This window comes from Molothrus ater, chromosome 14, assembly GCF_012460135.2.
Source record: "Molothrus ater isolate BHLD 08-10-18 breed brown headed cowbird chromosome 14, BPBGC_Mater_1.1, whole genome shotgun sequence".
Classification (NCBI taxonomy): Eukaryota; Metazoa; Chordata; class Aves; order Passeriformes; family Icteridae; genus Molothrus; species Molothrus ater.
In genome coordinates, this window is record NC_050491.2 from 1093961 (window position 1) to 1111120 (window position 17160).

Genomic DNA, 17160 nt, shown 5'->3' on the forward strand with positions numbered 1-17160 from the left:
AGGAAGAAGCTTGTGACAGACAACATGTGAGCCCCATGATCATCCCAAGAAACAGAGACAACATTTACAGGATGGCAATATATTGGTGAGTTGCTGTAGGGAGATTCCAACAAAAACAGGTTAAAAGCAGGAATTCCCTGCAGGATCGGTTTGGATCTCTGGAACTGCACATTTCTCCACTCCAGTTAAGATGTGAGTAAATCTGAGCTAAAAGCAATAAATCCATTAATATTTACAGCTCTGGACTTTCATCTGCTGGATGACTTTCAGTGGAGAGCCGTGGAGCAGCGGTGCCTGTTGGGATACCTGGATGTGGGAACACCTCTCACTCAGAGTGTTTCCATATGGTTTAACCTCTGGTTTAGCTCAGGCTCACTGAAATTTGAGCACAGAAAAGGAGAAAGTCCCTGGAGAGAAGACATTTTTCAATTGTGAATGTTTTGCTGAGTATTTGCGGCACCAGCGCTCACTTAGGGGGAAATCTGAGGCCTGGAGTGCCATTTCCTGATGGCAAAATGGTTTCCTGGAGCAGGGAAGTTGTGGTTTGGGTCTGACAACTCCACTTCCCCAAGAGAGATTTAGTCTAGGACCAACAGGTCGGAGATTAGGATTAAGTTCAGGGTAGGAACCCAAATATCCAATTTGGGATGCTTTTGTGTTCAGCTCCTCAGAGGTGTGGCTGCAGACAAGGACTCCTGAGCTGCTCCCAACATCCAGAGAGGGATTTCCCTACATGTTGGCCATGGTGATGGAGTTGAAGTAGCTCAGCAAGTCCTCCATGGTGAAGTCCAGGGCAATTCCTGCTCCTGCATAGCAGCGTTGGATGAGCTCCTCAAACTCTCGGTACTGCTGGATGAATCCCTGCTCCATGGCCTGCCACACCACCTGGAAAACCAAAAACCCCTGCTCCATGGCCTGCCACACCACCTGGAAAACCAAAACCCCTGCTCCATGGCCTGCCACACCACCTGGAAAACCAAAAACCCCATCCCATGGCCTGCCACACCACCTGGAAAACCAAAAACCCCATCCCATGGCCTGCCACACCACCTGGAAAAGCAAACCTCAGCCCCTTCCCCTGCCCCTGCAGCCACCCAGGCATTGCAGTCCTGAACCCCAACCATCCCACTCCGGTTACCGGCAGCAGATTTTCCTCAGGGGACAGATGTTTGTGGATTGTCCTGTAGAGGGTCTCCAGGGCCCTTTTGACTTCTTTGCCAGGATATTTTTCAATGACTTTCCGCAGTTCCTGCTTGCTGTAGGCCAGCTGGAAGCTGAGCTCCTCTTCCTTCACTCCCTGAGCCAGGCGGGCTTTGACCCCCTCGAAGAAATTCTGGGAAGGGAAGGGAAGGGAAGGGAAGGGAAGGGAAGGGAAGGGAAGGGAAGGGAAGGGAAGGGAAGGGAAGGGAAGGGAAGGGAAGGGAAGGCAAGGCAAGGCAAGGCAAGGCAAGGCAAGGCAAGGCAAGGCAAGGCAAGGCAAGGCAAGGCAAGGCAAGGCAAGGCAAGGCAAGGCAAGGCAAGGCAAGGCAAGGCAAGGAGACATTCCATGAGGAGCCATCCCAAGGTGGATTCCTGCACCAGGGCTAACACCTGAGTGCTGCCCTCAGTTCCCATGTCTAATTCAGTTGAAATGAAAAATTTAAGGATGTTTAATGCAGTGCTGGAGATTTTTATCCTCCAGGAAAGCAGAACATAGGGAATTTCATGGTTCTCTCCCCTCCCTGCTCAACAAGAAGCATCCCTAAGGGTTGCAGGCCCATGGAGCAATGGGACTGCTGGAAAATCCCTCCAGTTCCTTGGTGCTCCCCCCAGTTTTCTCCCCACAGAGGGTCTGGAGCCAGAGGTGGGGAAGGGGGATCCCAGAATGTGCAGAGGTGTAAAGCAAAACCTGAATTTTCTCAGTTCTCCTGACATCTCTGCCAGAGCTGGACAGGACACTCCACATCTGCTGTAAAACAAGGGAATAATCCCTTCCTTCATCCTCCTGTCACTTCATACAGCCCAAGAATCTGTTTGGCTATTCCTGCTGCAACTTGGCTGTGGAGAAATACCCTAAATCCCAAGGATTTTGAGTTCCCAAATGTATGAACTGTTTCCAAGAACCAGGAATTGGCCTCTGCAATATTTACACCTCTTTGCACCTCCTCTTGGTGAAGAAAAACTGGGAGAGCTGGAGAAGGCCATGCCAAGATTTTCAGGTGCTCTCATATCCCACTCACTTTGTTGTGAGCAATAAAATGATCTTTTCCCTTGGGAAAGGGAGGGTTTGAAGCCATAGCAGAGCTCAGGTAGCACAAGACACAGAACTGATTTTCCAGCCAAGCCAACAAATGTTTGACAGCAAGGACTGGAAACAAATTGGAAGTAACAGGTCCCATAAATAATTCCAGCTGAGCTCCATCTGCGAGACATTTTAGGGAGAGGGAAGGAGCGGAAGAGCTGCAGCCTCGGGAAGGAGGGAATGTCTGTTTGAGTTAGCAGAGCCAGATGCTCTTAGCTCAGTTAACAAAGCAGCCACTTGGGAAGTGTTGGATGGATCAGCCCAGGCAGCTGTGAAAAAAGAGCTGGGATCTGCCAGATGTTGGCACGCAACCGGAATGGGGATGGGAACAAACTGGGAGCAAACTGGGAGCAAACTGGGAACAAACTGGGAAAAAACTGGGAAAAAACTGGGAAAAAACTGGGAACAAACTGGGAAAAACTGGGAGCAAACTGGGAATAAACTGGGAGCAAACTGGGAGCAAACTGGGAAAAAACTGGAAAAAAACTGGGAAAAAACTGGGAACAAATTGGGAACAAACTGGGAGCAAACTGCAAACAAACTTGGAACAAACTGGGAATAAACTAGGAACAAACTGGGAAAAACTGGGAGCAAACTGGGAGCAAACTGGGAGCAAACTGGGAGCAAACTGGGAACAAGCTTCCCAGCAATGCTTTGGAATTCTGCTCCCCATGTCTTGGTTCACCATTTGGAAATGGGCACAAGGACAAGGCAGAGGGAAAATGAAAAAACCCACACCTGGTTTGGATTGTCAGAAGAGGGACTGGGAAAGGCTTCCCTGGGGAAGGGAGGGCTTCCCTGATATCCCTGATCTGGATATCAGGAACTTTTCCAGTGAGAACAAGCTGGGATGGTCAATCACACCTGCCCAGGGGTGTGAGGGAGTCCCACCACTGGAGCTTTCGGGATGGGACTGGACAGGGAGCTACAGAATCTCATCCAAGCAGTGAAGTTTGCACTGGGTGATCCTTTGGGATCCCTTCCAGCCTGGGATTCTATGGTGCTGCTGAGGTGGGACAGCACAGCCAGGCCCAGCAGTGGTCAGGGAAGGGAGCACGGGAGAGGGCATTCCATATCTGCTGTAAGACAAGGGAATAATCCCTTCCTTCATCCTCCTGTCTCTTCATACAGCCCAAGAATCTTTTTGGCTATTCCTGCTGCAATTTTGCTGTGGAGAAATACCCTAAGTCCTAAGGATTTAGAGCTCCTAAATGTACAAATTGTTCCCAAGAAACAGGAATGGGCTCCTGCACTATTCACACCCCTTTGCATCTTCCCTTGGTGTCTGTGCTCAAACAGGGAGAGCTGGAGGAGGCCATGCCAGGATTTTGGGAATCCCTGAGCAGAATGAAATCCAGGTGCTCTCATATCCTGTGACAGCAAAGTAACATAATCCCAGACTGGATCCAGGGCAGGGAGATTTGAACACCAGTTAGTCCAGAGTTTTGGGAAGAGCCCTTGGAGGCCCAGGCCAGGGTCCTGTGCTCACCTTGAGGCTCTCCAGGGGCTGGCCCACGTACGTGGTGATGTATTTCTCCATGTGCTCCCTGCACCTTTGCTTGGCTTCTCTCTTCTTGCCCTCCAGGCAGGGGATGTTCCTTTGGCACAGGAAGTTGTGGATGTGGTGGAAATTTTCCATCATCACCATATCTGTGTTCACCTTCAGGTTGGCTGAGGAGAGGCTGCTGACTGGGAGGGAAGGAGGGAGTCAGGTGTGGAGAGAAGCCCCTGCAGGCTCTCAGGAGGGATGTGCCTTTGGGATGGCTCATTTGAACCATCTGACCTCAGAGGGAGTCATTATAACACGAATCCTGATCCCTGTCCATGATTCCCTGCCTGACCTGCTTCCCTGCCAACATTCCTGCAGCCTGGCATGGTCCATGGATTGTTGTCCATGTCCATGGATTTATGGGTCACCCCAGGCCCACCCACAGGTGGGAGCTGCCCCTCTGCACCACCTCCTGATCTGTGGTCAGAGCTGGGAATTCTGCAGCCCCTCGGGTCCTCTCCAGGCAGGAAAACAGGATATTTCCACTGACAGGAAGCTGAGGGCTCCAGCTGGGACAACACAGGGATCTACGGGAAGCTCCCCACCCCACTCTCCCAACCCCTCTCTCCCTACCAACACACCTTGGTGGTTTTTGGGGGAGTTTTTCTGGCTCCCAAGACCTTGTAAGAGGAGACTGATCCATGAGGAGCTCTCCCTCCACAGTGGGGCAGGAGATGTTGGAACTGGATCCAAAGCTGAGCCTTGTGTGTAAGCTGAGCCCTGCCACCCCCCTGGGGCCATCCCCCTGTGACAGAGCACCCAGAATTTGCCTGGTGCTCCCAGGACCTTGCTCAGGGAAAGGGGTTTGAGGTGCAGGCTCAGGGGACAGGCAGCTCCCACCCTGCCACACCTGGAAAGTGCAGAGAGATTTCAGTGCCAGGGACAGGCAGCTCTCCCTGCCCTGGTGGCCCAGCTGGTCACTCCTGCAGCTGCAGGGGGACATTTCCTGCCCAGAGCACCCAGCCTTGGCACTCACTGCTGCTGAAGACGCTGCTGGCCAGCCTGAGCTGGGCCCTGTCCAGCTCCCCCCGGCGCTGGGATGTCTGGAGCACCTCCTCAGAGAGGGCCACCAGCTCCTGGAAGCGGCTGACACAGGGCAGGATCCCCCCTCTGGTCCTGCTGGCAGGCTTGGCCTCCTCCATCTCCTTGCACAAGGTCCCCTGAGAATGACACAGAGGTGGCACCCTCAGATCTGGCCTCGTTTGGAGGAGCACAGGCCAGGAAACAAGGCAAGGAACTGGGTTTGGGAGGGTTTTGCCATTGACAATGCCTTCTGCAATCCCAAGGGATGTGACACCCCCTGTTGGAGGCTGACATGGAGCTGTGCCATTGCTCTGTGAGCTTTGGGGTCCCCATCCCTGGAGGTGTCCAAGGAACACCTGGATGTGGCCCTCAGAGCTCTGGGCTGGGGACAAGCTGGGGATCAGGCACAGCTTGGACTCAGTGATGGTGGAGATCTTCTCCAGCCTCCATGGTTCTGTTTGGAAGGTTTTGGAAGAGGTCCAACATCCCTCAGGTGTGTTGGCTCCCTCCCACCATGGACACTCACGATGCATTTGTTGAAGTTGCTCTTGGCCAGGAGCAGCACATTCCCCAGGAGGGTGTGGAGGAAGGACGAGGGGGGAGCTGAGGAAGGGCCCCAGGTCCCCAGCACGGAGTCACTCAGGGTCACCAGGACCTGCAGGCAGCCCAGGGGCTGAACCTTGCTGCAAACATCCAGAAATGCCCTCAGCTCTGGCTCCAGGCAGCTGAAGATCTCACTCAGCAGTTGGGTTGTGGCTTCTTCTGGCCTTGAAAACCAAACCAAACCATGGGAAAGGTCAGGAATTAACTGGGAGGGGACACTTCAGCCTGTGTCCTGCCAGGGGACTCAGGGAATCCCTTCCCCCACATACTGGCTCTGGCTCTTGGTGCGAGGAGGGTCCTCTGGAGGTGCCGTGGGCTCTCCTGCCTTAGTGGCAGATCCCTGAAAAAAGATTAGAGTGGAAATTATCAAAGGATCCCCGAGTGGTTTGGGATGGACCCCAAACACCCTGCCCTGGGCAGGGACCCCTTCCACTGTCCCAGGCTGCTCCAAGCTCTGTCCAACCTGGCCTTGGACACTTCCAGGGATCCAAGGACAGCCACAGCTGCTCTGGGAATTCTATCCCAGCACCTCCCCACCCTCACAGGGAGGAATTCCTCCCCAATATCCCCCCTAAACCCACCAAATGATGATTTGTCTGCTCTCCCTCAGCCAGGAAAATGAGCTCTGGATTTATTTCTGCTGCCTCTTGTTTAATGCTTGGAGACCCCTGGTTTTCCTGGAGCTGTGAATTAAATTCCATTTCATTCTCCTCTTAAGCATCCCCACTGCTGGTTCCTGGAGGATGGGAGCCCAGGAGAGCCCAGGTACCCCATGGATGAGCCAGGCTGGGAAATGGGTCTGGAGAGGGCACGGTGCTCACCCTCACCTCCAGCTCCACGGAGTCACAGCCGAGGCAGAAGAATTCCTGCAGGAATTGCTGCTCCGAGGTGCAGAGGGGCTGCAGCTCGCTCAGCACCCGCTCCAACACCTGCTGAGAAACACCCAGGGTCTGGGAACCCTGTGGGACTCACCGGGGACACAGGAGCAGCTCCGTGTCCACTGAGGGGACGTGGGGAGCACAGGGAGCGCCTCGGGCTCTGCCCAGGGAGGGACAAGGAACCTCTGAGGAGCCCTCAGCTCCTTACCCTGCGCATGCTGCCCCTGGCCAGGGCATCCTCCTGCCTGTCCCTGCTCCAGGGGAGGCTCCACCGGGGCTGCCTGATCCCTGCTGGCTTCTCCCACGTTTCCTGCAGACCTGCACAGGTGTGGGATGTCAGAAACCTCCTCCCTCTGGGATTCTCCAGCTCCGGGAGTCATGGATAGTTAAAGTCCAAAATGTCTCTTTTTATGTCTGACCTCATGCATGAATTGATCTTTTCCAGTTGCATTCAGATAAATGGGAGATGCAGATGAAATTCCCATTTTTTTCTCTGCCTTCTCACTTGTTTCTCCCTCTTTTTCATTATTTTTGTTTCATTAAACTGCCTTTTGATTTCACCGATTGAGGTGTTTATCCCTTTGCTGCCTTGTGCTTACTCCTGACAGCTGGGTTGGTGAAAATCCCAGGGGATAAGAGAAGAGATCAGCACAAAAACCTGCAAAAGCCTCAGGAAAATTGTTTGGTGCTTAATTTCGATTGTAAATTGCCATAAAAAAATATCCAGGGGAGGTGGGAATGGCTTTTTCTCAAAAAAATGCCCTTTTAATATTAAAATCTTTCATCTGGAAATAAAAATATTTCTCCAACATTGGCAGTTTTAGCACTGGGGGCTTGGCCTGAGTGGAAAAGTTGAAAAAAATCCTTTGAAAGATATGTTTAAAAAACATTTTTCTACTCCCTGAAAGGAATCAGTGGGGAAACATCCAGATTATTTCCTAATTATTTCCAGAAATAGGAATCATTCCCCTCTTCCAAAGGTTCTGGGGGAGTCAGGTCACCTCTCCATCAATCACAGTAACTCAAATATTTCTATTTGAGACACTCCCTGAAGGGTTTTCCCTTTGGGAAGGATTTGGGAGCTCCATGCTCAGCAGGGATGAGGGATGAGCCAGCCCTGCTCACGACCTCAGCCTTGCTAAAACCAGGACTAAATTAAGGAGCTGCTTCCTGGCCTTTTTCTCACCATTTCATTATAATTTCACCAGCTGGGAAGTGGCAAAACCAGGAAAAAATAAATCTTCCAACAGCAAATGGAATTTAACAAGCCTGCAGAAAATGGAATGGCAAAATGAGAAAGGACTTAATTACTGGCCCCTAATTAATTATAAACAGCTCGAGGTTGCCTTCTAAACTCACTCTCCTGTCACATAAGGCAAGAAATCAGCAGGTGGTGCCATAAATAAAATCTTTTATGAGGGCAGGGAATCAACCCAAAAAATTTACTGGGATAATCAGGACAAAAGAAATGGCCTGGAGACCTGGACTGGAATATTTTATAGCAGGGATGAGGGGAGTTTGACAGCAGGATGAGGAATGTTTTGGGGCAGGAATGAAGGATGTTTTGGGGCAGGGATAAGGGATTTTTGACAGCAGGATGAGGGATATTTTCCAGCAGGGATGAGAGATGTTTTGGGACAGGGAAGAAAAATGTTTTGGGGCAGGGATGAGGGATATTTTACAGCAGGGATGAGAGATGTTTTGGGGCAGAAATGAGGGAAGTTTTGGGGCAGGGATGAGGGAAGTTTTTGGGGCAGGGATGAGGGATGTTTTGGGGCAGAGATAAGGGATATTTTCCAGCAGGGATGAGGGATGTTTTGGGGCAGGTATGAGGGATGTTTTGGGGCAGAGATAAGGGATATTTTCCAGCAGGGATGAGGGATGTTTTCCAGCAGGGATGAGGGATGTTTTCCAGCAGGATGAGGGATGTTTTGGGGCAGGGATGAGGGAAGTTTTGGGGCAGGGATGAGGGAAGTTTTTGGGGCAGGGATGAGGGAAGTTTTTGGGCAGGGATGAGGGAAGTTTTTGGGCAGGGATGAGGGAAGTTTTTGGGCAGGTTTCCTCACAGCCCGGCCTCCATCCATGAGCAGGAAGGACCTTGGCTGAGGTTCCTGCACAAGTTCAGCAGAGCCAGAGCTGCCCTGCAAACCCTCCCGGCTGGGTCAGCCAGCTCTGCAGGAACATTGCAGCAGCAGGAGGAGGCTCCGGGAGCAGGGACAGCCCTGGGGCCGCCTCCTGCAGCGTGTGCAGCACCCTGGAGAGTCACACCGGCAATTCTGGGCTGTCCCGGGGCTGGGAAGGGGTCACCTGGCCCTGCAGAGGAGGGGGATGCTGTCCCCCTGCTCTGCTGCAGAGACGGCACAGGGAGCTCGCCTGGGACGCCGCCAGCCCCGGGGAAGGTGCCACCTCTGTGGGCACAAATTGCTAAAAATTCCCCCTTTTCTCACGAACTGTGAGGTTGTTCCAATGCTCTGCTCACATCAAGGATGGGCTCAACAGCCCCTGGGGCTTCCTGCCTGTCCCAGACCTGTCCTCATCCTCTGGAGCAGAGCGGGGACATCCTAGGACAACAAAATTCACCCTGTCCTGCCCGTGGAGCAGACCCAGTGCTGGGCAGACACTTTGGGCTGATTTCTACTGGAGCAGGAACACCTTGTAGCCTTCCAAGGGTTTTCCCCTGGGGTTTAATCCCTCCTGGTTTACAGACTCATGTAGGATTTAAAGATGGATAAAATACTGGAAGGAAATCCCAGTTTAATATTTATGGAAGGGGATGGGGTGGACTGGCTGCCACCCACGCCCTGCACCACCTTTTGTTTAATTTAACAACTTTATTCCCATAAATGGCCCAGTAGTGCCCATTTAGGTGCCATTAGGACTATTTAGGTGACATTTTCCTCCTTTTTTCCCTGGACTGCTGTGCAGGTATTTGTGTGAGCACTCCCCATCCTGCTTTGATCCCAGGGTTTGAGGTCCCCTGTTTTCCCGCAGCTGAGTGTCTTTCCCAGGGGCAGTGATGCTGGGCAGGAGGAGCTGGTGGTGGGGATGTTTTTGGTGTGAGGAACCCCAAAAGTGGGAGCCACCAACCCCATTCCCTTCCTTCAGCTCCATCCCCTGGCTTGGGATCTGGACACTGGTGCTGAAGGAAGTGCAGAGCTGGAAGTGCTGACTCTGATGAACAAAACACACCAGGCTGACCTTCAAACTGGGCCAAACTGGCCTGGAAATTTCCATTACAGCCCTTTGTTTTGCTGAGGGAAAATGTGACTTGTGGGCCATAAAAAATTTCCAGAGTAGACAGATCAGTTTCTCTTTTTATCTTCAGAAACACCTGACTGGAATATTTTGAGTCAGACCCAGCGATTTTGGTGGAAATGAGCACCTTGGGACAGCAGGGCCTGGCAGTCAGCTCACTGTGAAATCATTCCATAAACAGTGCTGTGAATTCCCTCTGTCTCCTGGGACAGGCTTCCCCCGGCAGGGAAAAGTGTCTGGGGAATCTTGCATGAAAGATGGACCAGGCTTTAGAGAATCCTAAAATCACAGAATGCTTTGGGCTGGGGGTGACCAAAAAATCACCTCATTCCACCCTGCTACCAGCAGGGACACCTTCCACTCACTATCCCAGGTTGCTCCAAGCCTGTCTGACATGGTCTGGAACACTTCCAGGGATGGGGGATTTACAGGTTCTTCCTGGAGCCTTCTCCAGGCTGAGCAGCCCCAGATCCCTCAGCGTGTCCTCACAGGAGAGGAGCTCCAGCCCCTGGAGCAGGTGCATGCAAGGGAAGGGGAAACCTGGTGGGGTTTTTCAGGAGGTAATGGTGGAGTGGGAATCTTTAAGAGCCAGGGAGAAGGGAGCTGACAACAGGTTTTGTTTTCCAGGCTTTTCTACATCCCCCTCTCTCTCCTGTGGCTGCCTGGAACACGATCCCAGCCACCACTCTGTCATTCCTGAGCCCTGCACAGGGAAGGACACAAAGCTCCAGCTCTGAGGAGCAGCTGAACAAAAGTGGGGAATTCACGGGGCTGAGGCTCTCCCCAGCACTGCCTGGTGTGGAGCAGGGCTGGCTTTTCCCTCCCTGCCACCTGCAGAGCCAGGAAACAAAGCCCTGGAGCAAGCCTGGGAAGCCACCTGTGCTGGAGGTGACTGTCACCATCCCTGGGTGCCAAACCCTGCCCAGCAGCACAGAGGGCACATTTTGAACCACTCACTTCCTTTTCTTCTTCCTGACAGGGAGATCTTGGCCTGCTCAAAAAGGACTCTGATTTCCCGCTCGTAGAGCCTGCCAAGGTTCTGGGAATACACCTGGAATGGGGAGGAAAGGCCAGGTAAGAGCAAAAAGTCCAAATCTGGGCATTACAGACCTTTCACTTCAGCACAACCCTGGCATCCCCCAGTTTCCTGTTGGGCACAGAGCTCCAGGCTGGCTGGACATCCCCAGAAGCTCTGGAAGCTCAGGTGAGAGCCAGGTCCCACCAGGAACTCCCCACTGGAGCTGGCTGCTCCCAGGGAAGGTTTGCAGTGCTTGCTGAGGGTCTCAGCCCTACCTTGGGGAGGTCCCAGAACAGAGCAGGGTTGGTGCTCCTCAGCCAGGCCATCAGGGGGGCGTAGGGCAGCAGCTCCTCGTGGTGGGGTCTGTGGCTTGGGGCAGCCACGGTGCCAGTGGGGGCACCAAGAGCAGGGGCCTGGGAATTGCCCTGAAGGGAGAGAAATGACAGAAAAAATCCACATAAAACAGCCTTGAAAATCTGCTGGGACACTGCACCTGCAGAGTGGTGCAGGTGGGATTGGAGTGGGGCAGGTTCAGAGCAGATCCAGATGGAAAAGTTTGCTCAGGGATGTGCCCGGCCAAGGTCTTCAAATCTCCAAGGATGGCAATCCCACAGCTCCTTCCCAGCACCCTTCTCAGAACTGCTACTTGAAACTAAACACTAAGGATTTAAAGTAAGGATTTGGGAATTGCTCCTTTCCACAGAAGGAAATCTCTGGGATTGCTGCCCACAGGGGTCTTGTCCATCAAATCATTTAAACAGCCAGATCAGTGCTGGAAGGTGTTAATCAAAGGATCACAGGATTGGGGTTTACACTGGGATTTTAGGTTACAAACAGATTAACAACCCCCAAAATAAAATAAGAAAACCCAAACAAAAAGTCTCCAGGCCTGAGGATTTAAGGAATGCCACCAGAGGGATTTTGGGAACATGGATTGCTCCTACATCCCTGGAAAATTAACCTGAGGACTGAGGGACAATGACAAAGGGAAGGTGTGTGTGAAGATCTCTTTGGAGAGAAAATTTGGGACAATCCTGTCACAGCAGCATCTCCTGCACCACTGGCCCAACCTCCCCAGAATATTCCAATTTCCCAGGATTTCAGGCTGCCATGAAGAGTGGAGCCCACCTGCAGCTCGAAGATGTTGGTGATGTGGCTGATGAAGGAGCTCTCAAAGTTCTGCTTGAGGGTTTCAAACAGGATCAGCTGCTCAGCCACTGCCTGCAGCTTCCGGTAACCTCGGGGGGAAAAAAGGATATTTTGGGATTTGGGGGGATCTGGGGGAGCTGCAGACCCACACCCCTCAGAAAACTGGGAACTCAGAAAGAAGTCCTGAGATAAATCCAAAATGGCAAAAGCTTTCCTGTGGTACCAAGGAAATACAGACAAGGAGTGGAAAATAAAATTTAAAAAATAAAAATAATCCATGAGTCCAGCCTCAGCCAAGGAGACACGCCCAGTGTGACCACAAGGAAAACTTGGGATTTCCTGCCAGGATCAAGTCCCTGCACACTTCCAGGGATCCAGAAACTGCCCCATCCTGCCACAATGAGCTGCTGTTTTCCACAGACAGCACCAGCCAGGATTTCCAACCACAGCTTCCCCAGCTCCTTTCCGAGCTCCAAGAGGTGCCCGCCCCTGGCAGGGAGATCCCGTGGGAGGAATCCCTGCTCCTACTCACAGGGGTGGATGGGGAGGTCCAGGCAGGAGGACAGAGCCTGCGCTGCAGCCGTGCAGGCTCCGATGGCCGCGGGGCTGGACAGATCCACCCGGCTCAGGGCAGCACAGTGATCCCTGCTCAGCTGCAGCTGGCTCTGCAACACAGCCAGAGCACAGCTAAACACAGCCAGACACAGCCAGAGCACAGCTAAACACAGCCAAACACAGCCAAACACAGCTAAACACAGCCAAACACAGCCAGAGCACAGCTAAACACAGCCAAACACAGCCAAACACAGCTAAACACAGCCAAACACAGCCAAACACAGCCAAACACAGCCAAACACAGCCTAACACAGCCAAACACAGCCAAACACAGCCAAACACAGCCAAACACAGCCTAACACAGCCAAACACAGCCAAACACAGCCAAACACAGCCAAACACAGCCAAACACAGCCAAACACAGCCAAACACAGCCAAACACAGCTAAACACAGCCAAACACAGCCAGAGCACAGCTAAACACAGCCAAACACAGCCAAACACAGCTAAACACAGCCAAACACAGCCAAACACAGCCAAACACAGCCAAACACAGCCAAACACAGCCTAACACAGCCAAACACAGCTAAACACAGCCAAACACAGCCAAACACAGCCAGAGCACAGCCAAACACAGCCAGAGCACAGCCAGAGCACAGCTAAACACAGCCTAACACAGCTAAACACAGCTAAACACAGCTAAACACAGCCAGAGCACAGCTAAACACAGCCAAACACAGCCAAACACAGCCAAACACAGCTAAACACAGCTAAACACAGACAGAGAGCACAGCTAAACACAGCCAGACACAGCCAAACACAGCCAAACACAGCCAAACACAGCTAAACACAGCCAAACACAGCCAAACACAGCCAAACACAGCCAAACACAGCCAGAGCACAGCCAGAGCACAGCCAGAGCACAGCCAAACACAGACAGAGAGCACAGCTAAACACAGCCAGAGCACAGCTAAACACAGCCAGAGCACAGCCAGAGCACAGCCAAACACAGCTAAACACAGCCAGAGCACAGCTAAACACAGCCAAACACAGCTAAACACAGCTAAACACAGCTAAACACAGCCAAACACAGCTAAACACAGCCAGAGCACAGCTAAACACAGCCACAGAGCATGGCTCACACACAGAGCACAGCTCACACACAGCCAGCCCCTCATCCCTTCCCATCCCTTCCCTTCCCCTCCCATCCCATCCCTTCCCTTCTCATCACTTCCCAGCCCCTCATCCCTCCCATTGCTTCCCTTCCCTTCCCTTCCCATCCCACTGGGAATTCTGCTGGCTGGAACTGCCCAGTGCTGCCCTCAGAAGCAGCTGCTGTGTCCATCAGGAAATCCATGGAAGTCCCCATGAAAACCAGTGTTCAGCTCAGGAACAGCTGCAGTGGTGCCCAAGGAAGGCCTGGTGTTGCAAGCTCTGCCTCTAATTAATTGATTAGGTCATTAATTGTTGGTTTTGTATTCCCAGGTCATGGTTATTTAATCAGCTTTGTCATTCCTAGTCCTGCCCTGGAAAAGGCCTTTCAGAGACCCCTCTGGGCCATGGTGAGGGTCCTGCACATCCCAGTTCTTCTCTGTCCATCCTCACCTTGCAGCACCATCCCCATTTCCCGGGCAGAGGAGCTCCACAGCCCTTGCAGACAATCAGAGCTCCCAGTGTTTAAAATTCCCTGGAAGTTTTTCCCAGCAGATTCACCAGCTGAAGATTAATGTCCTGGCAAGCCCACGCACCGTGAGGAACAGGATCTCATCCATCAGCCTGCTCCTGTTGGAGGCCAGGCGGTGCAGCAGGGAGCTCTCCTGGTGGATGTGATCCATCTGCTGCCTCACAGCCCCCAGCAGCTCCTCACACACCTGCAGGGTCTCCTCCACCCTGCCCACCTCGGCCAGGGCCTCGTCAAGGGCGCCCATCAGCTGGGCCAGCTGCTGCTCCGAGGAGAGGATGGCGTGGAGGTTGGCCTGTGGGAAGCAGGAGCAGAGGGATTCAGAGCTTGGCAGGGATGTGTCACCATCCTGGGCTCCAATGTCCTGTCTCTCGCTCTCCTGAGGCACAGCAGGGACCGTGTCGCTGTGACCCGCAGGATGTTGGTGGAAGTGCCACTGTCCCACCTTGGCCAAATGCCACCTGCATGTCCCCAAAGCCAGGGCACACAGAACCCTGCCCTGGGCAAGGCGTCCCCTCAGGGCACTTCCAGCTGCCCCAGCAAGCAAATTCCTGGGGAGTGTCCAGGAAAATCTGGCCATGAGCAGAAAAATCTCCATCGGTCCAGAGAGGCCACCAAGCCCTGCTGGATGTGTGCCCTGGGAAGGTGTCACTGCAGGGAGTGTCCAACCCTCCCCTCCACAAGTGGTGGAGTTCCCTGAGGACCTGAGTGTCCACCCCACAAGATTTCAGAGAATCCCAGTCTGGTTTGGAGTGGGAAGGGACCTTAAAGCTCTTCCAATTCCACCCCATGGGCAGGGACACCTCCCACTGTCCCAGGCTGCTCCCAGCCCCAGTGTCCAGCCTGGCCTTGGGCACTGCCAGGGATCCAGGGGCAGCCCCAGCTGCTCTGGGCACCTGTGCCAGGGCCTGCCCACCCTCACAGGGAACAATTCCTCTCCAATATCCCATCCATCCCCGCCCTCTGGCAGTGGGAGCCATTCCCTGTGTGCTGTCCCTCCATGCCTTGTCCCCAGTCCCTCTGCAGCTCTCCTGGAGCCCCTTCAGGCCCTACAAGGGCTCTGAGCTCCCCTCTCCAGGTGGACACCCCCAGCTCTCCCATCCTCTCTAACCATGGACACTCATCTCCAAAAGCACCAGCCATGCTCCAAATTCTGCTTCCCTGCCACGCCCAGGGAGCCCATCCCATCCCACCAGCTCTGCCCAGAGTTTCCCATTTATTAATTGCTCTTTAATTAGAGCCAGAAGCCTCCCCCACGCCTGTCCCTGGCACTCCTTCAGGCTGTCACCCTGGGGAGCATCCCCAGTGACATTGATGGGACAGGGCTGTGGGAAGGGGCTCTCCAGAGGCTCCAGGAACAGGAATAAAATCCAGCCACAGCACAGAGCTGCTGGGAGCTGCCTGCAGTTCCACATGTGCTGGGATCCTGGAATTCTGCAGGAATATCAATGTCCAAATCAGAGCCTTTGGCCTCCCGGTGTCCCGGCCGTGCTGTCCTTCCCTTTGGAGAAATCAACTTTTCCTTGCTGCCAGTGCAGGGATTTCTGTGATTCCCAGAACAGCTGGGTTAGAGGAGGGTGATTAATATGGGAGAGAAAGCCAAGGTGCTATCACTGGGATGTGGGGAAAACATTGAAATGGATGCATGTGCTGGTCTAACTTGCTGGGATTAATAACATTTAATATTGGAGATTAGGGCTCGGAAATGGAAATGCTCATTAATTAATTTGTATTAGAGGGAAGTCACATTTATTCATTAGAGGGCATTAAAATAATGTATTCAACGGTGCCTTTCATCTCAAAAAACTTAATAAAGATGTATTTGTTGCTCTCCCAGGGTGTTTTACAGCTGGGAACAGTCAAAAAGTGCCTGAATTCCTTGCCAGGAGCTGGCAGGAACAAACCTCAGGAGTTTGGGCTTCCAGATTAACTTCCAAGTGTAATAAATCATATATGGGAATACAGCAGACTCTGCAGCTAAAGGAGGTTCGATTTAGGGTTTGTGGTTTCTTGTATGGTTTAAGATATTTCCTTTGGCTTATTTTTTCCCCTTTTCCTTGGCTACCAACCATAAAATCCCAGATATTTTAGCAGAAGATAAGTGCTCAAAGCAGCTTTCCTAGGTTTTTTGTTCCAGCACTTAAAGGAGAAATTTCCTCTGCAGAAATGCAATAAATCACAGCAACCCCAATGGAGTCAGTAAAGCTCAGTAGTCAAAAGCCATGGAATGGTTGGGGTTGGAAAGGACCTTAAAGCCCATCCAGTTCCATCCACCCAGGGGTGGGAGCCAGGGATACTGAAGGATCCTCTTCCAGGGGATTCTTGAGCTCCTTGGTTTCATTTCCTCCTTTCCCTTCCAAATCCATGGAAAACCACAGAATCCTGGAAAGTTTTGGGACAGGAGGGACCTTAAAGCCCATTTTGTTCCAACACTTCCCACCATCCCAGGCTGCCCCAAGCCCCATCCAACCTGGCCTTGGACACTTCCAGGGATCCAGGGGCAGCCGCAGCTGCTCTGGGCACCTGTGCCAAGCCTTCCCCATCCTCACCAGGAATTCTGGAAATATTCTGTGCCTTTTTCACTGGCCCTTCCTACTGGTTTATATTTTCCTTTTCAATCTCCTTCCAGCTCTGTTTCATTTTTCTCCCCTTTTCACTCTCCCTGAATCCTGCTGTTCCTTCTGTAGAGACACCTTTTGTCCCTTCCCCTTCCTCAGCCAGCCCCAGAGCACCCACAGTCAGACCCTTCCCTTCCCAAACCTTCCCAAACCTTCCCTTCTGGAACCTTTCCTGAACCTTCCCAGAACCTTCCCTTTCCTGAACCTTCCTGGAACCTTCCCAGAACTTCCCTTCCCTGAACTTCCCTTCATTTCCCATTCCCCTTCCCTTTCCTCACGGAATTTCTCCCAGAGCGAAGGGAAGAGCAGCTGATGCCCAGAGACTCAGCCCCTCCTTCCAGGCCCCTCCATGGCTCCGTTACCTCCTCCAGCTCCCGCAGCTCCCGATCCAGGTGCTCGGCAAAGGCCACGGAGCGGCTCAGCAGGGGCTCCTCGTGCTCCTCCAGCAGCGCCAGCACAGCCACGGCCTCCGCCGGGCCCAGCCCCTCCTGCAAGGTGCCCAGCCCCTCCTGCAGCTCAGCCTCTGCCCGTTCCTGCCCGTCCTGCTGCAT

General features: G+C 52.9%; 1 protein-coding gene across 1 annotated transcript; it reads right to left on the reverse strand.

Annotated features, from left to right (window-relative positions):
* Window positions 1–729: 729 nt before the first annotated feature.
* LOC118698817 (exocyst complex component 1-like) lies at window positions 730–17160 on the reverse strand. Its single transcript, XM_036402358.2, has 14 exons — window positions 16972–17160; window positions 14059–14286; window positions 12289–12421; window positions 11736–11845; window positions 10883–11032; window positions 10547–10640; window positions 6543–6652; window positions 6278–6385; window positions 5726–5796; window positions 5380–5620; window positions 4807–4990; window positions 3771–3970; window positions 1139–1333; window positions 730–885 (listed from the first exon to the last, which is right to left on the reverse strand). Exons 1-14 carry the CDS (start codon window positions 17158–17160, stop codon window positions 730–732), a joined length of 2169 nt encoding a protein of 722 aa, XP_036258251.2.